Source organism: Stigmatopora argus, chromosome 9 (assembly GCF_051989625.1).
Source record: "Stigmatopora argus isolate UIUO_Sarg chromosome 9, RoL_Sarg_1.0, whole genome shotgun sequence".
In the NCBI taxonomy this organism is placed as follows: domain Eukaryota; kingdom Metazoa; phylum Chordata; class Actinopteri; order Syngnathiformes; family Syngnathidae; genus Stigmatopora; species Stigmatopora argus.
Window position 1 is genome coordinate 3,592,706 of NC_135395.1, and position 24,969 is coordinate 3,617,674.

At 38.1% G+C, this 24,969-nt stretch overlaps 2 protein-coding genes and 1 long non-coding RNA gene across 8 annotated transcripts; 1 reads left to right on the plus strand and 2 right to left on the minus strand.

Moving 5' to 3' along the window:
• The first annotated feature begins 631 nt into the window (after positions 1 to 631).
• LOC144082346 (bromodomain-containing protein 8-like) lies at positions 632 to 20,997 on the plus strand. 3 transcript variants are annotated; one of them, XM_077609452.1, is made up of 22 exons: positions 632 to 781; positions 2,839 to 2,935; positions 3,017 to 3,086; positions 3,186 to 3,235; positions 3,326 to 3,448; positions 3,519 to 3,599; positions 3,698 to 3,762; positions 4,204 to 4,367; positions 4,501 to 4,692; positions 5,173 to 5,269; positions 5,384 to 5,529; positions 6,274 to 6,712; positions 6,788 to 6,825; positions 6,890 to 7,089; positions 7,196 to 7,288; positions 7,389 to 7,457; positions 8,154 to 8,439; positions 9,386 to 9,430; positions 10,919 to 11,018; positions 16,064 to 16,224; positions 20,627 to 20,700; positions 20,780 to 20,997. In XM_077609452.1, exons 1-19 carry the CDS (start codon positions 763 to 765, stop codon positions 10,976 to 10,978), a joined length of 2,334 nt encoding a protein of 777 aa, XP_077465578.1. In that variant the 5' UTR covers positions 632 to 762; the 3' UTR covers positions 10,979 to 11,018; positions 16,064 to 16,224; positions 20,627 to 20,700; positions 20,780 to 20,997. The 3 variants fall into 3 exon arrangements, with proteins under 3 accessions (XP_077465578.1, XP_077465579.1, XP_077465580.1); XM_077609453.1 differs by having other exon boundaries at positions 5,387 to 5,529; XM_077609454.1 differs by lacking the exons at positions 9,386 to 9,430; positions 16,064 to 16,224; positions 20,627 to 20,700; positions 20,780 to 20,997 and having other exon boundaries at positions 10,919 to 13,148.
• On the minus strand, positions 14,021 to 16,095 carry LOC144082347 (DNA damage-inducible transcript 4-like protein). Its single transcript, XM_077609455.1, has 2 exons — positions 15,815 to 16,095; positions 14,021 to 14,929 (listed from the first exon to the last, which is right to left on the minus strand). The coding sequence occupies exons 1-2, from the start codon at positions 15,990 to 15,992 to the stop codon at positions 14,484 to 14,486; spliced, it is 624 nt and encodes a 207-aa protein (XP_077465581.1). The 5' UTR covers positions 15,993 to 16,095; the 3' UTR covers positions 14,021 to 14,483.
• A 1,325-nt stretch (positions 20,998 to 22,322) lies between the features above and the next one.
• LOC144082723 (uncharacterized) lies at positions 22,323 to 24,365 on the minus strand. 4 transcript variants are annotated; one of them, XR_013303320.1, is made up of 6 exons: positions 24,238 to 24,365; positions 23,969 to 24,054; positions 22,893 to 22,966; positions 22,697 to 22,833; positions 22,565 to 22,634; positions 22,323 to 22,456 (listed from the first exon to the last, which is right to left on the minus strand). It is a non-coding gene; the product is annotated as an uncharacterized LOC144082723 (long non-coding RNA). The 4 variants fall into 4 exon arrangements; XR_013303319.1 differs by having other exon boundaries at positions 22,558 to 22,634; XR_013303318.1 differs by having other exon boundaries at positions 22,515 to 22,634.
• Between the last annotated feature and the right edge of the window lie 604 nt (positions 24,366 to 24,969).

Consider the following 24,969-nt stretch of genomic DNA (forward strand, 5'->3'; position numbering starts at 1 on the left):
GAAAGAATATATGACGGGTTTTAAATTGTCAGGGCATATTGTACGAGTGGTAATTATTTGCTGTAGATATCCTGCTTTTACCACCACAAAAAAGGACAAATTTCATTCTCTTATTGTAAAAAAAAAACTAACTACAATCAAATGTCATTGATAAAATACAGTTACGTCTAGCCTGCTAAATGTGATTTATAGTCAGAAATTTAATAGGGAGTCTTCGTTTACACATTCTAATTTATGTACAATTTTGCGCAATGAGCGCGTTGAATGTTTTATGTATACGTATATGGTGCGCGCAAAATAGACAACATATATGTGACTAGATATTTTGGAGCGCTCAGTGAGCCAACGGATATAGTCGCCATTTTGCGTCGGGATCATTTGAGAGGATTCTGTACTTTGAAATAGAAATTAATTGCTCAAGTGTTTTGTATTTTATAAATCTCAGAGATCCAATAAATGAACTGTTAACTGAAAAAGAATGACGTGTATTTCAACATACATTCTAAATCATTGCCAATTTAATATGATTTTTAATAAGCCAAATGGTTTGTAAATCCGTGAAGATTTCAGCGAGATGAAAACATTTTGTTTGAGGAAATCACTCACGTATGCCACCCAACAATACATACACTATCAGTCACTTACGCCGATGACTGCGCCTTTAGATATCTAGACCCGTATATGTGATATTGACTATAACTTGTGTACCACTCAAAACCATCCGGGAGAAGTTGGGCCCTCGGCCTTGTTGTCACAAAAGGAATGGCGAGCGGCATAGGCAGTGAGTATTATTTTATTTGTTTGGGAGGTTTTTCTATTAACTTTAGAGAACAAAAATGTATCGAATTTATTAAAAACCTATACGACTACCTTGATTAAGTTGAAAATGTGTATTTCTTCATCTTAAATAAACGCTATATCGCCTAGATGGTTGTGTCTCACCATTGTCTTCCCCCGTAATAAGAAAGCTAAGCTAACGCAAAATGAATTTTAGACATTTGTCTTCGTTGGGTTATAGTTTTAAAATAATGTTTCTTTTTCTGTTTACTGTGTCCAATCATTCCATGTATCTGTTGTTGTTACTGTAATATGTAGATATTAATATAATTGGCGCTTAAAATCATATATAGCATATTAGCAACATACCGTAACCTGGACGAGTATTTCATTAACTCATCTTATTGCGTTATTATAAATGTTTTTTTATGAGAGAATTGCATGCCGAACAGTTAAGAGTTCAGTCCGCGTTGCTATTTTAACTTACACAGTAATTTAAGTTTAAAATGCCCAAAACCAACAGTTACAACTCAAAATATTGTAAACATTTCCTATATTATTGTATCTCTGTGTCGTTTAAATAAACGAATGGGTTTCCACTTTATTTTTATGACTTTAATTTATGGTATATTATTGTTCAGTGTCGTTGTAGTACTCCCTAATAAGTTGAAAATTCTGATTACTATACACATGTACAGTGGTACCTCGTCATACGACCGTTCGTCATACGGAATGCTCGTCTTACGGGGGAAATTTCGATCGAATAATTCGCCCGTGATGCGGTCAAAGTTTCGTGATGCGACCAAGCCAGGTTGCCATGGCATTTTTTTTGGCATATCTTTCGTGTATAACAATATTTACGAGCACCGGATGAGCTATTCAGACCAGGAAACGCACAACGCGCATGCGCGGTGAAAAGAGGGCTTTCTGGGTAATGAAGTATACTCGTGCTCGCAAAAGTATCCCCGGTAGCAACTCTATCATAGGCGCCGTTCGAGGGGATTTGAACACAGATGCTACAAGCTAAAAGGAGCCGCTAGCCAGCGCCCCTGAAGCTCCCATGAGCAGCGGGGCGATCGCTGATAAAAGACTCTGCTCGTTGGCTGCTCATAAGAACATCGGGGGCACTGGCTCGCAACAGCATCCCCGGTAGCAACTCTATCATAGTCGCCGTTCGAGGGGATGCGAACACAGATGCCACAAGCTAAAATGAGCCGCTAGCCAGCGCCCCCGAAGCTCCCATGAGCAGCGGTGCGATCGCTGATAAGACTGCTTGCTGCTCGTTGGCAAGTGGTCGTGCGTTCTCCGATTGTGAGGACATTTGTGTGCATCATTTTCGGAATATTTTGAAGGGAATAGTACGACAGCAAACAGCCCATCGATAGCGAACGTGAGGGTGGAGTGTTTGTTCTGTTTACGAGTGCGTTGTGTGGAAGAAAAAAAAAACCGAAGCCCCTTTCCCCTCGGCGAAATCCGCCCAATTTTAGTTAGATTAAACACTTTATTTCTATTAAACCACTCGTTATTTATTACTTTGTCAATATATGGCGAATTATAAGAAATAAAACATTTTTTTTCAATCCAATATCCTGTTTTTGGTGTTTTTTTCAGAGAGTTGGAACGAATTAATTTGTTTCCCATTCATTTCAATGGGAAACTTTACCTCGAGTTACGAGTAACTTGTCATACGAGCTCAGTCCCGGAACGGATTAAGCTCGTATCTCGAGGTACCACTGTATTATTAAACGAAGGGCTCAGTCTGATCCAAAATCAGTGCAATTTCATTCATTTATTACGCTTACGTGGGAATAATCTAATTGCCATTCAAAATTTGACCCTGTGTACAATAAATTCGTCACGATAAAGTATTAATCAGGAACATCAATGCATACGTGAATTTATTGCACAATTCGTTTTACTTGCAGCCTTGAATACTTCAAGGTGCCCCCAAAATGTCAGGTCAAGGGCCACTATACTTGCTATACAATTTTATCTTAGTTTGTTCAAAGCTATTGATACAAAGCTTTTGTACAATTTAATTGTCCTTCGACATTTTCCCAGAACATAAGATTTTGAATGTGGGACCGACAGAGCCATGGTCAGTCAGAGAGAAACTGTGCCTGGCCTCTTCTGTTATGAGGAGTGGTGACCAAAACTGGTAAATATAAATGTCTGTGTTCTTAAAGTAAAACATCCTTAACTTTGCTCATTTCAAATAATTTTTCTTCTGATATTGAAGGGTATCTGTAAGTAGAGCCATCAAACCTTTTTCCGAGCCAGGTCGACCACCTGATTGGTTCTCACAGAAGGTAAGAGTTCCCAATTGTTTCTGTTCTGATCCGCTATCAGTGGATTTACTGAATTATTCCCAATATCAGGAATAATTTCTTCATATCTTTACATTACAGCACTGTGCCTCACAATACTCTGAGCTACTGGAAGCAACAGAAGCCCCTAAGTCAGTACCAGAAAATACAAATACCCAGTCCAAAAAAGCCTAACTTTTGGTTCGTAATCCAGTTTTATATTCCATATATTATTCTTCCAGGCGTAAGCGTGGTGAAAAGGGCGAAGTGGTTGAGACCATTGAAGATGTAATTGTTCGGAGGCTTACTACTGAAAGGATAGAGGAACTGAAAAAACTATTGCGAGACACACAAGAACAGTACAGGTAATTATGACTTCTTGAGGAAGCTGTAAGATTTTTTTTTATGTGACCTGTACGCCTATCATCTCTGTAGGAAATTGAAAAAGGATGCCGATCTGATACAGACCGGTCACATGGACCCCCAGCTAAAAGAAGTGTGGGCAGAGATTACACTGTAAGAGCTGCTGATTTATAGTTATTTCCTTTATTAAAGCATCTACTTCTTAAAAAATGTCCCAATTGCTTTTAATGTTTGTCATATTTCCATTATAGAAAGAAAACGCAGGATGAGGAAGAGGCAGATAAGAAAAAGAGAGCAACAGAAATGGCATATCAAGGTGAGAAACGTACAAAACATACAATTGGGAATTTTGGTTGTAGAAACTATTTTACTCCTCGGCTCCCATTGATGGAGACAACTGGGAGAGGCTGACAGTGTATGATCACTGCCAGCCCACCCAGTTGAAATGAATACCAAATTAATGAATGTGTTTTTTAAATTGGAGTTAAAACCTGGTAATGTGAGGTGGTCGTATCGTGGGGATGCACTGTATTTGTGGTTAGGTGTACCTCCACCAAGAAAAAAAAAGGGCAACGTTATGAAGAGTTTTAAATCTAAACCCATTTTATATAAAGAAAACTGTCATATCACTAAACTGTTGCAAGAAGGATAAATACTGAAATGATAATGTCTCCGTTGATTGAAAAATTCATGTAAAATGTGAGCCTGTCTTATGAACACAGCACTGAAATATTTATTTATTTATTATTTCTTTCAGCTCGTCAGGCTATTAAGAACACGCCCAAGCGTTTCCCCAGTGTCACCACTCGATCCCCTTTGGGAGCCAGTCCCACCAGCGTGGACTCCCAGCCAGATTCTTCTGCCCCGACACCACCTTCGGAACCTGCAGGCATCGCCTCAGATGACACCAGCACCCACACTGTAAGAACATGCTTACAATATACTTCATTGAAGTACGAGTTCATTTTCAGGAATGTTCCAATTTGCATTACAGTTGTTATAATTCTCTGAGCAATGTTGGCCGCTCATTTTCTTTTTCCCCTCGCTCCTCCAGGTCCAAGGTGTAAGTTTTTTACTTCCAGTGTCAGAGGGGCAAGGCTCAGGCATTAAAGATGGAAGCCACGCTGTACTTGTAGAGGACTCCCCACAGAAGAGACTCCTGGCTCAGAAAGCTACGCCTCCGCCGTCTCCGCTATTGTCGGAACTGCTGAAAAAAGGCAACCACATCTCGGCCAGCCCCCGCCTTGTGAGAACCAGCATAGCCTGAATTTTGCAACAACAACAAAACTGTACACATTGTATTTATTAATATCATATGTAAAATTATTGTCAGGGTATTTTCCTTTCAAAATATTTTTTGGGTGAGCACGCCGTTTTAAAATGAAATTAAGACATACTGCCAAAGCTATCAGATAGTTTAGTAAACAAGACAAATACAATATATATTGTAAGCATTTATTACAGGTCCTGATCCTTGACTCGTATAAAATATATTTTTAGTATAATCTGTTTTATTTAATACATATAGATAATTAGAGATGTATTTTTAAAGTGCCACAACTATGTAGAAATACTGTAAACAAATGATTGAGCCCATGTTAATCTCACTTGGTAGTTCCATCTAATGAATCCAGAATTTAAAAAAAAATTGAACATTAAAAAATGTGTTACTCAAAATTACAGGCTAAATTCCTTGCAATAACAATACAATCTCTTGCTCTTGCAGGTAACCGAAGGAGACTCCTCTGGCAGTCTGAGCAATGGAATACAGACTGCTGCTGTTGTCGCCGCCCCGTTGCCGTCTGGGCATGGAGTCATGACAGGTCAATGTGCTCAATTTTATGTAATGCAACTTTTGGTTGTCTTAATTTCATTTCACCTGTCTTTGGTGATTAAGAAAGCCACATTTCTTATTCAACTGGGTTTATTTTTGTTAGTAGAAGGAGAAGTGGAAGCAGCAGTGAAGGCAGAGCTGGGTGAGGAAGTGGGTCTAGTAGAAGAAGACCTTGTCGCTGTCTCTTATATGGGGGACGAACTCGATCTGGAGACTGTAGGGGACATCATTGCCATCATTGAGGAGAAGGTGCACACGTCTGACTTTAATTTTCTGTTTTATCAACATATGCTGGTTTTCACCTCCATTGTGTTCTCCCAAAAACTTTGGGTTTGTAGATGTCCACCTGCCTTTTATATTTTCTTTCTTTTGCAGTTTTACGTGCATCTATTAACATTTTGTGTGTAATTGACATCTCAAAATGTGGTGATTAATTTCCATGCTAAATGAAAGGACAGTTTCATTTAAGATTCATTTCAACAACAAATGGCAGTATAGTGCCATTTTGACAACTCTCAAAGCCAGTGAATAGATTCTGGTTTTGTTAGTGTCATGACCTTGCATAAATAACCGCCGTATGAAATATCTTTTTCTTAAAGAATGTAAACAAACAAATTTCTTAGAACAGATTATCAATGCATCCATGCATTTATGCTGTTGGGACCAATTATGTGGACCTGGGTGGGTGAGGTAAATGAATAAGTATGGATTAAAAAAGCTACAATATCCCGATTCCTCACTAGCCTACAAAATGAAAGCTGCAAGTTTTAACTTGATTCCAAGAATCATTATAGCTAGACATCATTTTAGAACAGTGGTTTTTGTTCATTTTTCAAGCATTGCTCACAATTCTATTCAGGAATGGACAAGTTTGTTGAACCATGCTGTAGCTTTCCTCATATTGGTCAATCTTCAATCGATATTGATTAATGACAATTGTTATTATAGAGTTCGAACTTCAATTAAACAACTCATGCTTGCTCTCCTTCCCAGGTGGACGATTCAGTGGAAGCGTTAGATGCAGCAGCAGTGGAAGCAGCGCTGTCTCTGTGCGAAGAAGCTGTCTCAGAAGGACACACCTTACCAGGCCCCTGGGAGACTCAGGAACTAAAAGAATCAGACCCAACATCAACCGTCCAAGAGAATGAGCACATAGAAGAGCCATGCAACAATGCGGCGCTGTCTGTCCCAGCCTCTGTCGAGCTAGATGACAAGAATCAACCAGAAAATACAAGCACCTCCGAACATGTCAAAGAAAACTGTGAGGCAGCCGCGAGTGAGCGTGACATAGCTATGTGTGAATCTTCGGACGATGTGGCAGCTGAAGGTGATGTCGCAGAAGAGGAGAACGCTGGGAAGACCAGCACAAGTGCAGAAGTGAAGAGCGAAGTCGAGGAGTGGAATCAGCCTGAGGCAAACCCGCCATGCCTTGGTGAACAAACAGATACACTGAAAGTATGTGAATACCAATTCCTCCATCATAATAATGCATTATTTATGCCCACAGATTCCGAGGACAGTTCTGTGTCTGGCAGAGAATCCAAGGTAATAGTGAACATTATTGTCATTTTGGAGACTCCTATAAAATATCGCCATGTATTCAACTCAGGAGGTGAAAGAGGAAGAAGCGGGGAGTGAATGTGACCCAGAAGAAGGAATGGAGCTGAAAGAAGAGTGCGGTGAAGGCGAGGGTCCGTATTTGTCCGAAGTGGAGCGGGCAGCCAGCGAAAGTGAAGACGGTTACGGGCCGCCCTCGCAACGCTACACTGCCGATTCACTGGCCAGTAGCCCTGCTTCTTCTTCCCAGCTGTGAGAATCCTCAAGCGATACAATCGAGACATATTTGAATGAATCGTAAAAGCTGTAAGAGATAGATGCATTTTGTCATTTGGGTACCATTCTTTGCTCATACTAGTTCCACATGTGGTGAAGATCAAGAAGCAGTACAAGCCCAGAAAATTTGGAAGAAAGCCATAATGCTGGTGTGGAGAGCTGCTGCTAACCACAGGTGATGCTTCACAGCTTTGCCTAAAACCAGAAATTGACTCAAAGTGCTTCTCTAAAACTCAACTGGCCTTTTATTTTTCTCTCCACATTCTTTCTCTAAGGTATGCCAGCGTATTCTTGCAACCAGTGTCAGATGACATCGCCCCTGGTTACCACAGCATTGTACACAGGTATGAGCATTGTGTCCTTGCAATCTGTCCAAACATGACACCTTTACCAAGGTTAGGGTTAGAATAATTTTGGATTATTCATTATACTTTTGTTATATATTCAGTTTATTGAATAATTTTCCCTCTAATTCCCCAAATTGTTTTAATTGTTTTAAATCAAATTTGCTAGTTTTGTTTTTTTCTTGAACTCATGAGTTTTAGGACTGTTTAGTTTTTTTTCTAGAGTTAATTGTGAGATGCAGGGTAAAAAAAAACCTCAACAAAAGAAAAAAATACTACCTCTGCTAGCAGGCAAATCTTACCTAAGGCAGAGGTTGTTTACGGGTCGTGTAATTCTGTTTGTCTGTGTGCTCATGTTTAAGAACTCAAGAACAAATAAGGGGATTATTTTAAAATAGCATATGTTTGCAAAATGAAACAGATTACGTTTGAGGCAATGAGATCAAAGGTTTTAGAGGCCAGAAAAGGAATTTGGCAATACTACCACAGTAACGGTAATGTCCCATTTTTTTCAGTGTTTATTCTTTTTTTAATTCCCTCATTTTCTGCCAGTAAAAATCTTTACAAGATTTCACCTTTGAAGTTATTTAGCCAACCCAGGTAGTTTTTTTTTTTTTTTTAAATTTGTTTAATTGATAAGATACGTTTTTAAAACTACCAAGAAACTATCCTCGCTCATGCCTCTTCCCTTTTCAGACCAATGGACCTCTCGGCGATAAAGAAGAACATTGAATCCGGTGTGATCCGTACGACAGCAGAATTCCAGCGCGACATCATGCTGATGTTTCAGAACGCTGTCATGTACAACTCGTCCGACCACGATGTCTATCACATGGCCCTGGAGATGCAGCGAGATGTGCTCGAGCATGTCCAGCAATTCCTGGCCACGCAGCTCATTATGCAGACCTCGGAGAGCGCCATCTCTGCCAAGAGCCTCCGTGGAAGGGAAGGAAGTCGCAAGCCAGGCGAGCCAGCTGAAAAGGTGTGTTGAACAACTTAAATGACAGAAAAATGGCTTACTCAAATGTGTCTCGGCATTTGGTTTGTTGCAGTTTTTTAGGTGTGCTAAGAATCCAGACAAATTTAAACAAGACTAAAATAGCAACCACATTCGGCACGCATGCATTTTTTTTTGCCTCGGATGTGACTTGTTTCACAGTTTAAATTGAGATTTTTCTATGAGTTGAGATTGTAAAAGTGGCGTATGAGTGAAAATATAATTACAGATCTTGTCATTAGCTTTAGGGACCTAGATAACACAACATTTCTTTTGTTAAGAATGCGCCTTCAACTACATTTGTGCCTTGCACTGTCCATAGCAATACATTGTGCAACATCCTTGGAATCCTCGCTCCCTTTATTCCTATGCCTGTCAATCATCTCTCAAAATATGTATAGCAGTGAATGGAGTATTCTCCTTCACCAGCTATGGCACGTTACCACAATCAATGGTATGTATAGATGGAAAAAAAACATCTTGATTATATTCCCCAATAAGTAATGACATTTGGTTGTTTTCTTTTATCTGTGTCTGCTCCATTTAACATTGTTTTTTTTAGCTAGACAGACACATCTTGAGATGCACGGAACACTGAAAAATGGTCTTTATTTGCCTGACTGTCTACTCTCTGCTCACCTTTTAAGTGCTTTGCTGCATATTTTAGTTGCACGCTGGCTACACTTCCCTAACTTCTCCGTGTGTATGTAAATGTTCACGTCTGCCTAGAAGACTCCAATTAATTACAAAAGACAACGTTTTGTGTATTACACTTTGGAGAATGACTGTTTGTCAAGAAGTTAGTTTGTGTTTTGGTGCTTGTCTTTCCACTTGCTTTACCCAGTTGACGGACTGACAAGTAGATGACATTTTCTCACACGATGTCTGTGTGTGTTCTCTCCTTCTCAATCCAATGTGTGTCCGTCTGTAGGACATGGTCCCAATGGCCTCTCCTGCTTTCCTTCTCTCTCTTTTTGTAAGTATGCAGGCTATTGATCAGATTTCCTCAGAAGCAGGCCACGTTCCGCGCACGCATTTGTCATTGCAACCGCTTCATCAGTTCACCCGTCTTCTCTTTTCAGTTTGACATTTCTGGCATGAGAGAAGTGTATTGGGTCACAGATCATCGCAAACTGTGAAACTTGGGTGGTGCAATTGGTTAAGACATTTGTAAATAATTCAAACAACAAATAGGTTGCTTTTTTGATAGTCCTGAAAGTGGTCGATTTATCTAAATCATCGTTCAAAATTGACTTTTACATTCAAAGACAGAGCTTTTCAAACAGTAATTGTCCAAAAAACATACTTATAGAGGACTTTTAAGGGAATCACAACAGATTTTAAAGGATATCTGTAGACACTTTTGTGTTTGTTGCAACTTAACTTGCCTCACTCATTAGCTGTTTGATTTGTAGGGTCTATCTATATCTATAGTTAGGTTTGTTAAATCTATTGAACTTCCGTTACAGATTTGTAGACAAATTATGAAAAATTATTTACTCATAAGTGAGGTGTTTCAACACATCGTTGTGTTGTTGACTTAACTATGTTGAAACGCTGTCACTTATCAACTAATGTTGCACAAAGAGTGAAACTATTAGCTTGGCTTTTACTTTACTGTGGGGATACACAAATGTTGGATGTTAGTTATGCATGCCATTCATGTTTTAATAGATTGGAAGAAAGAAGTAACAACTTTCAACAAATCAAGAAAGAAAAGTGCTTTTGCTCTCCTAAATTATCTCATTGAATCTATTTGGCTTGAATTTGTCAGTATACTTAACAGTCTAATTTCAGCGTATGCTCTTAACTAGTTGCTGGGTTGTTTAAAACTGTACATTTATTTTCTCATTGGGATCACAGTTTAATTGGAGAACATCCATTTACACTAAAAGACACTGAAACAAACAGGCTTGATTTTTGGAGTTTTGGGGAAGCTAATAACTCCAAGAAAAGCATTAGCCTGGATTAAATGCAGGCAGATGCACTAAAGTACTATTTAGTATAATGCAATGACTTTGCCAGGGAAAAAGACAATTCAGATTTTTAAAAGTCTGATAAATATCAGTGCCTAGCCAACAAATAGTGGTTACTTCCATGTTTTCCTAAAACATCCCAGTTCTATTTTTGAACACTGACTTGGGCTTTTAGCAACCTGTTACCAGCCATCGTCGGGACATTGACCCATAGCTCTTTTGTTTATTGTCTGTCTGCATGATATGATTTCTTGTCTTGAATGTATTCTCCTTTGATCATTTTATTTTCTGTTTTCCATTTGAGTAGGAAGCCCCCACTCCCATCCTACACAGAGGTGGGCCTTCTGTGTATTGTGTGTGCGGGCAGACCCAATTTACATTTTGTCGCTCTGTCCCGCTAATCTTTGTTCTTCTCGATTTAAATTGTCATTTTTTTCCCTCTTTTCTTTCTGGTCGTTTCCTCCTCCTCAACGCTTTCTCTTCTACAGGATGGCGGCACCAGGGGTCGCCGTAGTGCAATGGAGGCTGACCTGAAAATGAAGAAATAGACTTGAGCAAGATGCCTGGAGGCCAAGAAGATGGAAAAGAGTAGGTTTGGTCCAGTGGTTCAGTAGAAAGAGCTGTTCAGTCTGTGGGCCTAGTGTGTTAGCAGTTATGCTAGTGCATTTGTTCTTTCCTAGAGAGGAGCATATGGTACGTGCGGATATGTTGATGTGTTTTGGTAGAGCTGAATCTATTTTTTTCTTCGTATGTAGTTACCAGCTAGGAGCATGTTCATCTCGTTTGGTGGCGCATTCATAGACATTGGAGATTGTAAGACGGGTTGGGAAAATATACCTGCGTTTCAATTTAAAGACTATCCGGTATCCAATCAGTTCACTCAAAGAGCCTTTGTAAGCCAACAGAAATTGTTAATCATTTTTTATTAGTGTACTGGATTAAGAAAACACTGACTGGTTTGTGTTTTGAAGCGTTTCAGGAAGGCACACATCTTGTGATAACGAACACTGGAGCTTTATTGACTGTAATTCTTTCACAGTGTTAATCAACTGAAAAAGCTTGAACAAATGTAGGATGTGAGGAACTCCTATTTCCTCACTGCGTGGAGAGTAACTATTAAGAAGGTAACCATGGTGGTAAGTGCATGCAATTCTTTTCCGCCCATCTAAACATGTTCAGTGTGCTCAGTGAATACTCTTGACTTTGAATAAAATTTTAAGAAGATAATATTAAGACAAAAAGTTAAAGGCTGTTCGAATGCCAGAACATCAACTAGAACCAGAGTTTAAAAATTGGTCCCAGTTGATAACCCATCCCATTTAACATGGTATCTAAAAAATGTATTTTGTTTTTAGTTACTCACATTTGTTGATGATCTCAAACATTTTAATAGAACTATGGGGAAAAGCAATCTAAATTGAAAACTGGGCAAATATGTTTTCGAGGCACTGTGGGAGTAGATGCGGCCTTTTTTATTGTGAGCTTAAGTGGTCTCTTAAGTGGACCCTGCCTGGGAAAGCCAAAGATAATTCTGTTTGTGTTGTACAAAATTCTGATTATACATTTTTTACTGTCCTATGTCATATTCTTGTGTACGTAAACTATATTAGAATTGCTGGCAGAACACATGGATGTGTAGCTAACCATGTTTACCATACACAAGAATGTACTGCATATCATTGTAAAAAATGTACATTTACTCTCATGCTGAAGTACATTCCAGCACTCTTGGTCCTTTTTTCCCTAAACTTTGTGGAAGTACAAAGCAAACATAATCCGTCCCATAGTTGCCTCAATTTTCTGGAACACTCCTTAAATTGAACATGTACCGTGTTTCTCTTGGGGGTGGTCACTTTGGGATCACCTTCGTAATCCCTTCCTATCTTTTTACACGTTATCTGCCAATGTCAGCTGATTGCATACAACAAGGTGGCAAGTATAGGGTAGAAAATAAAATAGAACCACAAGCAAGATCCACATCATTGACATTGCTTGTTATGGATAGTGTTTATCAAGAAGCGTACTGTAAAAAACAAAAGTGAAATTTGAGCTAACTGTAAACCTGGAGAGCTCGTCTTTCGACACTCAAATTTTGCTGCTTAATGACTTGAATTGTTTATGAAGCAAAAATGGAAACCTATGTTCTTTTAATTTATTCCAAAGTATATTTTGAGTTGCTCTTTTGGAATTTTCTGTTGTGTAATGATTTAGTACTGTTAGATGACACTTTGTTTCCGTGTTAACTCCCATTCTCTATTAATGTCAATGAATGCTCCACCTCAACAATTTTCAGCTGGACAAAAAAAAAAGTCCATGTCTAAGAAATGTTTTAGTTCCAAAGCAATTAATGAATCATTTGTAATGATTCCTGCCATGACTTTTTTTCCCAGTTGCACAGAAGAAATTGAATTGAGCCCAGAGATACTTTTCTTAACAACATTGGTAAATCGGTTCAAGCATGATCGAAAAGCCAGGTCAAAAATACGTCGATTCAGTTTAGCTAAACTACCATTGATGTATGCCTTAGTTCTAACATATTAGCGTGTTGCCAGAGTGCGTGGTGTGGTCAAAGACAGCTTATGTAATGTGTCCTAGATGAAAGTAAGAAAACATGTTTTGTGCTCACGTGATGGACCATTTAGAGTTTGTGTCTGGGTAGCTAATAAATGTATCATAAGTTTTGTTGTACATTTGTTAAATAAAAGATGTTTTAAACTAGCTCACGAAATATAATGATCTCTTTTTGCAGTTTCCCCGCACTTGTTACTTGACTGCACGCTACACAAAAAGTGTTAGATGTTTTTGGAACGGTTTGCATGTGAGTTTCTTCAAACTGCCAAAGTTTTACGTCCTGAGTTTGTAGAATGGTACCTCGGTTAAGCAAGTGTTTCAGGATTAGCACATGGTGACCTAATTTGTTTTGCTCATATGAGACGTTGGTGCACTTTGAGAGGGCTCAGGTCAGCGTGTTACTGATTACTACAACAACAGGCCAACAAATATCTGTTTTTCTAGTTAGTAAGAGGCTCATCTCATTCTCTGAACCGCTTTATCCTCATTAAAGGGGCAGGGGTTAGTAAGAATGAAAATGTTAAAAATAACTTTTGACAGTAGAAGACATCCAATCCATTCCAACTGGCACAGCTGAACATGATTATGTTCAATTGCGTCCAGCCCTTCCCAATTGAAATGGCAGGCAAAGAATTAAGTGAAGATTTATCAAACAAAAGGCTATCTTGGCAGAGCAAAATTCACAATTTCAGGGGTTTAATCACAAAATATAGAAATATATTTTAAGATAGTCCTTTACTAAATTCAATTCATATGTAAATGCTTCACCTTTTTTAATACCATCACAATATATGTGCACATTGCACTAGTTTAATTTCAAACCAAGCCCCCAAAATATTGTACCCTGGACAGCTAGTTTGCAGCACCTGTTCTATATGAATTTAGTAAAAATACATTTGAAAAAAATAATGTATGAAACTGTTAGATTTCATTGTTATTGATTCCAATGAATTTTATTAGGTATTACATAGTTCCCCTCATCACAAAGGTTCAATAGTTCACATAAATAAGCAAAACGATTGTGACCAGAATGTTTAATCATAAATAAAAATACAGAATAATACAGGAATGAAACCTTCCCCTTCCAGAGGGGACATAAACAGTGTACACTCAGAACAATGTGCAAATTTACCAACACAGACAAGCAGGTTTTACCTCGTGCTCTCACACAATCAAAATGTTCAACATCTTATGCCCATAAAACTAGAATATTCACCACAATGCCAGGTTTGGTTGAGAGTCTATTTGTTAAACCTGAGCTTTCTATATATGGAACTCCAGTTGTGTGACTTTTATATTGCACCATGTGGAATGTTCATCTTACGATACTCAAGAGATTTTTTTCCGCCACCTTGTAATACTTTAATGTGAAGTAGTGCCAGATATATCGTATGGTGTCGATTTAGCCAAAATTGCTATTATGCTATCAATTTCTGTACATTTCGCACACCTTGACAAGGAATACTCTTATGATCATTGGCTCTAGTTGAACTCGTGAATGACAGGGCTGGCGGAGGAGTAGAGCTTCCGTTTGACCAGCTTGTACTCTGGCCTCAACTTCAACACTTTATTGCCCTCGAATATGCGCTTAAGTGGCGGCCAGCAATCGCTCTTGTCTGCCTTAAATACGACAGAGAGTTCAAATGTCGGAATGACATTGGAAATGGGGAAAATGCCCCCTAGAGACTTGAGTCCATCTTTGGTCTCCACGTAGACCCTGATGGAGGCGCCCCGCAGCCCGCAAGGCTCGTCTGTGGACGACCGCAGTATGTCCCGGCTGACCTTGGCGGTCATCTGGCAGGGGAGGAGCAACACCTTGCACTGGAGGACTGATGCCTTGGCCTCGCTCAGGCATCTCTCAATGTGGTGCTTCAGATCTTGTTGAAGGACTTTTGTGTCATGCTCCAAACCAACCTCCATGTTGGGATCTGTGAAGACAAAAGACATTTATTGATACAAATACAACAATAGGAGTTTCAAAACGGATCATACTGGCCCACCAAAAATTAAAAAAAAAATGAATATAGCCCACACAAGAAGCTTAAATTCAGCATACATTCTCAGATTTATCATTAGGTGGAGCTAGTTAATTAGTCGTATGGTCAAAACCTGTTGAAATCAGTGTAAGAGACAAAAAATTGAGTGTTTTGCTTAATATCCATACATAAATAATCTAATATGATGTGATGTTGGTTGGGATTTTGCAGTGTTTTTCTGCTACTGGACATTTTCTCTTTGCATGGCAAAGTTTGTTTCAGTAGTGCAAATCCAAATATTGCAAGATCCTTATACCTTTGGAAGAATCTGTTGCTTGTGAGCCTTCCATTTCATTTTCATTAGTAATCATGGTAGCTCCTAATCAAAATGGATCAGACGTCTAAATGACTACGTTTAACAAATTAGAGTGCAAGTTGACCCTTGCATCCTTGGCTTTTTATAACAAAAAGTCACTCTGGCTTTTACCATTATAACCTACCAACCCTAATGTAGGACTGTATTGGTGGTTTTCAACTATTGAGCTGGAATGGAGTATACACATTTTTTCCATTAACTATGTATTCAAAATATGTGACAAAACATAAATGCAGAGAGCCACGAGAACAAAAGACATTACATTTAGTATCCAGGTCAACTGAACAGCTCAGCATGACATCAGCTGATTCTACAGCCGCATTACTTGCATCAGAAAGAGTTCGCGTGTTGCGCTTCCGCTACATAAACTAGTTCGACCAAACCACAGGTGAATCTCGCGATTGCGTTGTTTTCCGTAGCCGTTGTGCGTCTAAACTATTCATCCCATTCCGTATACTTACATTGTAAAGTGCAGTTGATGTCGTCAAAACTGTCGACGCTTCCCCGTCGGATCGAACTGTCCTCTTGAGGCAGGGACGCGAGCCTAAAAAAGTACGTTCCTATCATGTCCGTGACGCTTTCTTCCTCTCGAAATACGGGGAGCTTTTTTCCAAATAGAAGAGCCGCGGTATAGACCATCTTGATTTGTGCTTGTAGAACTCCGGTGTTGCCTCCGGACGCTTAGTTTGTATCTTCTCCATGTACTGCAGGAACTGCGATTGGAAGAAAGGAGATAAACGGATGAGAGTGGACGAGGTTTTATAGCGGAGGAGTTTGTTGCATCAGCTGAGTTTGCTGTCTCGTGGGCGGGGCTTCAATGGAAGAAAGTTCCCGAAGTGTCTCACGCAATTTGGCAGGACATTGCAGACAGGTAACATAAAAACAAAAAAACAAAAAAACAACAACAAAAACAACAGCCTACAATGTGGAAAAAAAGATGCATTTAACTAATTTCTAAGAGCGTGGTGGACAGCTATTCAAAAATGACGATTCTTGGTCGTTTAACCCTTTCATGCCGGAATTATGACCTTTTTCCCCTAATATTTTTTAATAATTAATCTCATTGGCGTCCGATGACGGCATCAGAGGTCCAAGTCATGTATTGGACGTCCATCGCCGTCAATGGCACTGAAAGATCAGCATGCATGCCCGGTACTCCGTTTAAATAAATTGGACGTCTAGCGCCGTCAATGGCATGCAATGAGTTGGATAGTATGAAAAAAATAACAATATCTTAACTGCAGCTGAAAACTCATTTTTAACCTTGTTTTTTTCTGCTGAGTTTGAAGTAAATAACAAGCCTTTTCGAACAAAAGTAGAAAGTGCGTCCCTTTGTTTTGAATGGTAAAGTGATTTGTTCTTGTAAAGAACAACAACATAACATTTCTGCGTGTTTGCACGTTTCATTAATTTAGCTTTTGTGGAAAATTGTTATAAATGTTAAAATAGAAATAACAACAACTTAATATCTTGTTGATATATTGATGGTTATTCTTGCATAATAACTAGGAGTATATATTGATGCATAGTTTAAGATACACACTCCTGTTATATGATAATCTAAGTATAGTCTTACGAGACCTGTTGACGTCATTTTTTATGCAACAACTCTTTGGAAAAATGTTGCCTCTCTACTTAGCCGTGTGCTTCCACACGAGATGGTGGAAAGACTGCAATTGCGAGACCCCGGCAGGTCCGGGCTCGTGACGTGAGCTTTGCCTTACTCACGGTTGAGTAACACCTGTCTGAAACAAAACCTCACTCATGAATACGTAATCCATGTTACCTCCCAATACTGCAATTTTGAAAACATCATCCTATTCTACTGTATTTTTAAACCCACCCTTTAATACCACCTCACATTTGAAACATGTCGTCGCTTTAAAAAACACACAACGAGGAAATCATGGCCTGAAAATATTTTGACCCATTCATTCATTGAGTCTTAAGTGGAAAACTTTTGGAGCAATATATAAACCACACGTCTGTTGAATCACAATGACTGTGAACATTTTTCTCCTTCGACATCAGCAGTCCTCACCAATGATGCAGAAAAACGTGTTTGTTTTTCTCTGGGAATTATAGCGAAAGAGGCAATAAATGCAGACAATACTTAATCAAGAATGTGATGACGTCTGTTAACGATAATAAATCTAACTTTTGAGGTATATTTATCTTTATCTACGGATCAAGCGTTACACTTTTCAGACAAAGATTTGGAGCAAAAAGTGCTTTTCACAGAGAATTCACTCTCGCCCACTGATATAATGATTTATGCAGAAAATGTCTGGAACGAAACAACAAGATCAAGCCGTAGCTGCCAGGAGAAACAATGCCATGCGTCATGTTCATCATGAATGTATAAAAGTGACTCAAAATGCTTAATTCCTTTTAGAACAATCAAATGAATAGGAAAAATAGGATACAAAATTGGTAAAATATCAATAGTAGTGTATAGTACTTGCCAACATAGTTTAAATTACTGGGGAATTATTCAATTCTCATCTAGTCAGTTTAAGGCAAAACAATTATTGAGTTTGCTTAAATGTCATCACACAGTTTCTTCCATTTATGTGGGCCACAATTAACTCCATTTTAACTGAATTAAATGAATTAACTGAAGTACATACTTTGGTAATATCTTGATTGTGTCAAGCTATTTATTTAATTAACAAAGTAACTTCTGTTGTTCATTGTAACTCACAAGAACACTCGCATTAACCAAAAATAAAAACATTAAAGACTTCCATGAAATTAACTTTTTTTTAAAAAAACTGATTTCACAGCATATCAGAAATGTTTGTAAAACCCCTGACCAGCATTCAACCCTCAAAGCTCCAATGATCCTATATCACAAAGAGAATTATAAAACTGGCTTGTTTAGTACAGGCCAGAACACTGAGCCTTATTGTTACAATAGAGTCAACATGTCAGATGATGTCAGCTGCTTACAATGTAATGATTGGTCGAAAACAAGTCTGACCTGTCTCAATGGTCATTCCTCATTGTGGCTAGCACCAGAACTCGTGCATCTTCAGCTGAGTGTTTGTTTGGCTTTAACACAAAAAAATAGTAGTAGCCAAGCTAAACGGTCAGATCAGAAGCCCTATCTTAGCAAGAAATACAGTTTTTGCTCCTTGTTTGAAGAAGAACTTAAACTTTTAGAACACAATTTATGGCATAATATACAATATTCAGTATTTGCCTAATTTGTGCGTAGCTTTTCATGCAATGGGTATTTCCACAACTATATGTGCATCTATGTGTCTGTATGTGTGTGTATGTATATATATATATATATATATATATATATATATATATAATATATATATATATATATATATATATATATATATATATATATATATATATATATATATATATATATATATATATATATAAATTTACCCCATTTTCGGGCAATGTTTGCCCGTATGCCATTGACGTTCATCGCTGTCTTTTCCCGGGAAAATCGCCACCCTGGCCTGGTTTTAATGTCTGAAAAGCTCCAGTATTTGTATTTAATCATGAACTGCTGCTAGGAAGTGGATTTTACCCTATTTTTGTGCATTGATTTATTGATTATTTTTTATGTGTCGCAGCTCTAGCTGCAGTAGAGCTTTTATAGCCATAAAATAGTTTTTGAGGGTTGGATTGATACGTTGAAGGCGCTACGAGAAAATGCACCGACCGCTACTGGTTTTATAGTATCATAGTATCAAGACCGCAAAACTCATGACTATTCTACGTCATCTTCAAAACATGGACATTGAGGTGTTTTCCACTTTAAATGTGGCGGGACTATATGGGCGTGGTTACGCCCATTGTCGACGTAGCTGAGTTACTTAAGCGCATGCGCAGTAACCGTTCCTTTGGAACGGCTGTCCCACGCTGACGCTCGACAAGTACGCCAACGAGGTAAGGAGTAGAGCAATTCGCTGGCCTTTTATCACGCTATCGGGATATTTTTCAGCAATCAATTGAGCCCAAAACGCCAACAAATCTCTTAGTTTAGTGCCAAGTTTAACACACCGTCGACAGTTTGGAAAAGTTTGGGCTTCATTTCCCCACCGGCTCTGTGCTGTATGGTACTAGTTAACATTAGCGTTAGTGTCACGATTTGATTTAAAAAGTATGTTGTCCGTTTTCTCTCCATTATTGAGTCGTGTGGCAAGACTTTAAATTTCATCAAAAAACGCCGAGTCATCAACCGACAGTTTGCTGGGTAAATGCTCACTCTAGAAGGCACGACTTAGTTCCTGTTGTTTGTTGTATGGAATGATAGTTTTCATTGTGAGTACTAAACACCCGTTGCCGATTTATAAATGTTCTGTTTTTACAAAAAAAATCACTTGTACAAAACTGTTAAGTCAACTTTCTCCTAGCTGTTAACGTCTGTCTGTATATTTAATCGCCGTATACAAAACTATTAAGCCAACTTTCTCCTAGCTCACCGGTGTCGAAGCGGCGGCCCGGGGGCCAAATCTGTCCCGCTGCGTCATTTTGTGCGGCCCGTGAAAGTGAATCATGAGTCACGACTTTCTGTTGGGCTCAAATTCAAATGAAGACTATACATGTATATTATATTTCCTCATTTTCCCCTTTTTAAATCAATAATTGTAGTTTTTTAATCCATTTTTTTTCCTTTGTTTTTAGTTCAAAAAGCATTTAGTAAAATCTAAAAATAAATATATTTAAAAAATTCTGTTTTCCACTCTAATATTGAACATATTCCCCAAAATATTTTGTTTCCTTTTGAAATGAAAAAGAAATTATAAGATATTTTCCCTCATGAAGAAAAAAAAGCTCAAACAAACATTTTTTTAGATATATAAAAACAGAATATTTAGGGCTTTTGATACAGTTTTTTTAATCAAATTTAAATAGAAAGAATATCAAAATATAATTTCAAAAATGTGAAATCGAGTTGACGTTATTGCGACCCGCGAACCAACCCGAGTTTGACACCCTTGTCCTAGCTGTTAATGTCAGTCTGTATATTTAATCGCCTTGTCTGGAAAAGGAAAAATAGCACTTGGCTCTCGCTAACTAATTTTCATTCTTTATCTTGATCGTTTATTAAATTTCTTGTAAGATTTCTCTATCCCGTAATTGTTTGGCAGCCCCCAAATACCTTGGTTAAATCAAGTTTTCCCTGTTTAGCATCAAGATAAAACTACTTCCCCCAAAAAACAACTAAGCCAATCTGTTGAATCTCCAGGCTCTATATATGCTAACTTATGCTTTTTTGTGTGCAAATTTTCCCTGTTTAGCACCAAGATGCAGCTCTTCTAGCATGCCTAGAGCACTATTGAGGTTATAGAAGAGGAGACTGTGCCAGATCAAGGTAAAACTACAATCCCCCCCCAAAGTTGAATCTCCATTCTATATATTCTAACTTTTGCTATTTTTTTTGCATGCAACAGGCCTGAGAGATCTTCCTCACAAGTTGCCCACTTGAATCATATGGTGTCTGTACTTCTGAAAATCCAAATTAAATAAAAGCCTAAATCATCATGGTGATGTTTCACTGGCCATTCATTTCCACAGCTCTTTGACTAAATCTTTAAGGTAAGAAGGATCTCAGTTAATGTTAGAGCAGGAATTCTAAGTATTTATTCCCCCAGTTTTTTTCAAATTTTATTTTCTGTGTTTATTCCCCCTGTTTTTCTAAAGTTTATTTTCTAAGTGTATATACCCCCAGTTTTTTTTTTCAAATTTTATTTTTTAAGTATTTATTCCCCCAGCTTTTTTTCTAATTTTATTTTCCAAGTGTTTATTCCCCCAGCTTTTTTTCCTAATTTTCTTTTTTCTAATTTTATATGCCCCCAGTTTTTTTTCCTAATTTTATTTTCCAAGTGTTTTCCCATTTCTTTTTCCCCAAGTGTTTATTCCCCAAGCTTTTATTCAAGTGTTTATTCCCCATTTTTTTTCTAATTTTATTTTCTAAGTGTTTATTCCCCCTGCTTTTTTCCCTAATTTTATTTTCTAAGTGTATATACCCCCTGTTTTTCCTAATTTTATTTTCTAGGCGTTTTCCCATTTTTTTTCCCCAAGTGTTTATTCCCCAAGCTTTTAGAGAGTATTTATTCCCCATTTTTTTTCTAATTTTATTTTCTAAGTGTTTATTCCCCCCATTTTTTTGATTTCTTATTTTCTAAGTGTTTATTCCCCCTGCTTTTTTCCCTAATTTTATTTTCTAAGTGTATATACCCCCTGTTTTTCCTAATTTTATTTTCTAGGCGTTTTCCCATTTTTTTTCCCCAAGTGTTTATTCCCCAAGCTTTTAGAGAGTATTTATTCCCCCCATTTTTTTGATTTCTTATTTTCTAAGTGTTTATTCCCCCTGCTTTTTTCCCTAATTTTATTTTCTAAGTGTATATACCCCCTGTTTTTCCTAATTTTATTTTCTAGGCGTTTTCCCATTTTTTTTCCCCAAGTGTTTATTCCCCAAGCTTTTAGAGAGTATTTATTCCCCCCATTTTTTTGATTTCTTATTTTCTAAGTGTTTATTCCCCCTGCTTTTTTCCCTAATTTTATTTTCTAAGTGTATATACCCCCTGTTTTTCCTAATTTTATTTTCTAGGCGTTTTCCCATTTTTTTTCCCCAAGTGTTTATTCCCCAAGCTTTTAGAGAGTATTTATTCCCCATTTTTTTTCTAATTTTATTTTCTAAGTGTTTATTCCCCCCATTTTTTTTGATTTCTTATTTTCTAAGTGTTTATTCCCCCAGCTTTAATTGTTTCTAATTTTATTTTCTAAGTGTAAAATTGTTTTGTGACCCTTTAACTAAAATGTCTGTTCTTATGTCTACAGGTGGACAAACCAGAGAAAAGACTGGCTACACCAATCAACACTTCAATGTAATGCCAACTAAGTATGCTTAAGTTGAAATGTTTACCTGTAAATAAATTATTTTAACTTGGATTGTTACTTGCATTTTTTGTTAGATAAAGACAAACACATGTATACATTCAAAAACTTTTATTTTGAAAAACTTCGGAGATAGGTTCACGCAGGCCCTCCAGCATTTTTAAAACTCAGTTTTGCCTTCATCCATTTTCAAATGGACAAAGAAACTCCCCTTGGCACCAGGTGGAATTCTGAAAAAAAAGGGGTCAATACACAAAGTTAAGTAAAACACCATTCACAAGGTCTTACCTTTTATTTTGAAAAAGTTTGGAGATAGGTTCTGGCGTAATACCCAGCACCGAGAAATGTGGGGGTGCGTCAGCCTATCTGTACATGGGCAGGAAACCTTGTCCCCCATTGGGTGGAATTCTGGAAACCAAAAAAGGGGTCAATGCACAAAGTTAAGTAAAAAACCATTCGCAAGGTATTACCTTTTATTTTGAAAAAGTTTGGAGATAGGCTGAAGCACCCCCTCAGTGCTGGGTGTTACGCCAGAACCGAGAAATGAGGGGGTGCATCAGCCTATCTGTACATAGGCAGGAAACCTTGTCCCCCATTGGGTGGAATTCTGGAAAAAAAAAGGGGTCTAGGCACAAAGTTAAGTAAAAGACATTCGCAAGGTCTTACCTTTTATTTTGAAGATAGGTTCTGGCGTAACACTGAGGGGGAGCATCAGCCTATCTCAACATAGGCAGGGAACTCTGGAAAACAAAAAGGGGTCAAGGCACAAAAGATTAAGTTACATAAAAAAGAAATACAGACTAGGGCCTAATTTAACTAAAAAAACCTCCTACATTTAGCTTTTTTTCTATAAAACATCAAAAGGGTACCCATTATTTAGATGCTGCAAAAGGCAATATTAGACATACTCCTGATGGTCTGGGTTTTCTGCAGAGACTAAAAAATGATCCGAGTCTTTAAAGGCCCCTATCCAGTCTATTTTTCACATTTTCCTCCACAAATAATCAGGATCTTGATGTGGTGGGAAATATAGACGGCCCACAAGGTACAAATTACATGAAAATAACAAAAATAAATCTTGCTTCTGTTTTACTCTTCTTATGCCAAGGAAAAAAATGTTTCAAGGAGTCAAAAATGACACCTGCACTATTGTTGAATAAATGTCACAGGTTTTGTCAAAACCACATTTAAAAATGAAACAGTCCAAGCCCTGAGGTCTTTAAGAAAGTTAACGGGGTAAGGGTATATAATCCGAGTGCACAGTTCCACTACATGGCAGAATTTTTTGTACCAATTACCAATTTCATCATACGCAGTTATCTGGGTATGATGACAAAGCCTATGTTCGATTATTATTTGTAAGTTCAGAAATATGTGAAACTCACAAGCGGAAGCTACTCCTACACTTGCCACTATAGTATTTTAAAAAAAAATTAAATTCAATAGGGATGACCCTACTTTACAGTTTTTCATTTATCACAGCCATGTCTGGTCTACATTAACCGCGATAATCGAGGGATTACTGTTTATTCCTTACACGTCCACTAATGGCATTTGTGTGGGTGACTTATCCACAGGTTTTTGCTATTAAAAAACACCAAGCTAATTAGTGTTTTCATTCAAAAGTTGAATGTATCATGATGAAAAACGAACCAATTGCGCAAATCCTTGAATACTGAACGCTGACATTTAAATATTACACGGATAGAGAAAATCGGAACTAGTATTTAAAAATGACTCACTTTGTTATGGCGTCGACAAGATGCCCCTTTCTGGTCGTTTTGGCCACATTCTTGATGTTTCCCAGCAGTCTGTGCTCGTTGAGGGACTGAAACACACAATGGAATGATTTCTTTTTAAACAAAGAGCGATCGGTAACGCAATGTAGCCAATTTGTTTGCAAACATTTTGCCGTCTGCACACACATGGGGCTACATCACGTCAGCGAATCATGCTCTTATCACTCTTAAGACGAGAACTGGGGCTTCGAAATCCCCAAATGACAACGTACCGAATGTGCTGCGTCGTCCTGTGGGAAGTTTGTCAGGCTTACTTCGGCAAATCGTCACTTTTGAGCTGCTCTGCAGTGCACGCCAGTGTCGCCTCCTCGCTCATCAGCCATTTTGGCGTTTGACGTCGGCTATTTGAACTGTGACCTCGGCCACGCCTATTAAAAATAGACACACACAAAATATAAATTGTTTTCATAATAACGTGCGTTAGTCAGTGTGTGTGAGGGGGGGGGGGGGGGCTGTAAATGCTTTTTGGTTGGACTTTAATACTAAAAAAAAAAAAACATTGTTTTCATAATAACATGCATTAGTCAGTGGGTGGGGCGGGGGCGGGGCTAAATACGTGTTGATTGGGCATTCATACATAAAAAAAACATTGTTTTCATCATAACGTGCATTAGTTAGTGGGGGGAGCTGTAAATATTTTTTGGTTGGGCTTTAATCCTTTAAAATACAGTAGGATTGCACATTATGAACATTGTGATGACACGCACTTTAGTGTTTGTTTTTTACTTCTAGACATTTAAACAGTGGCAGTGCATTTTTTTGCCGTTTCACGTATGGACGTATATGGACGTATCGACGTTCATTGCTGTCTTTTTACCGGGGAAATGATACTCCGGGCCCGGTTCTGATGTCTAAAAAGCTCCAGTATTTGTATTTAATCAATAAATGCTGTTTTCGGCTGGATTTTACCCCATTTTCGGGCAATGTTTGCCCGTACGCCATTG

Excerpts from the sequence above, each read along its gene's own strand:
- LOC144082346 (XM_077609452.1), top strand. Across the intron at positions 3,600-3,697 it reads GTGTGGGCAGAGATTACACT|AAAGAAAACGCAGGATGAGG; the intron begins GTAAGAGCTGCT and ends TTTCCATTATAG. Across the intron at positions 3,763-4,203 it reads AACAGAAATGGCATATCAAG|CTCGTCAGGCTATTAAGAAC; the intron begins GTGAGAAACGTA and ends TATTTCTTTCAG.
- LOC144082347 (XM_077609455.1), bottom strand. The coding sequence starts at position 15,992 with ATGGTCTATACCGCGGCTCTTCTATTTGGAAAAAAGCTCCCCGTATTT. Across the intron at positions 14,930-15,814 it reads CATCAACTGCACTTTACAAT|ATCCCAACATGGAGGTTGGT; the intron begins GTAAGTATACGG and ends TTGTCTTCACAG.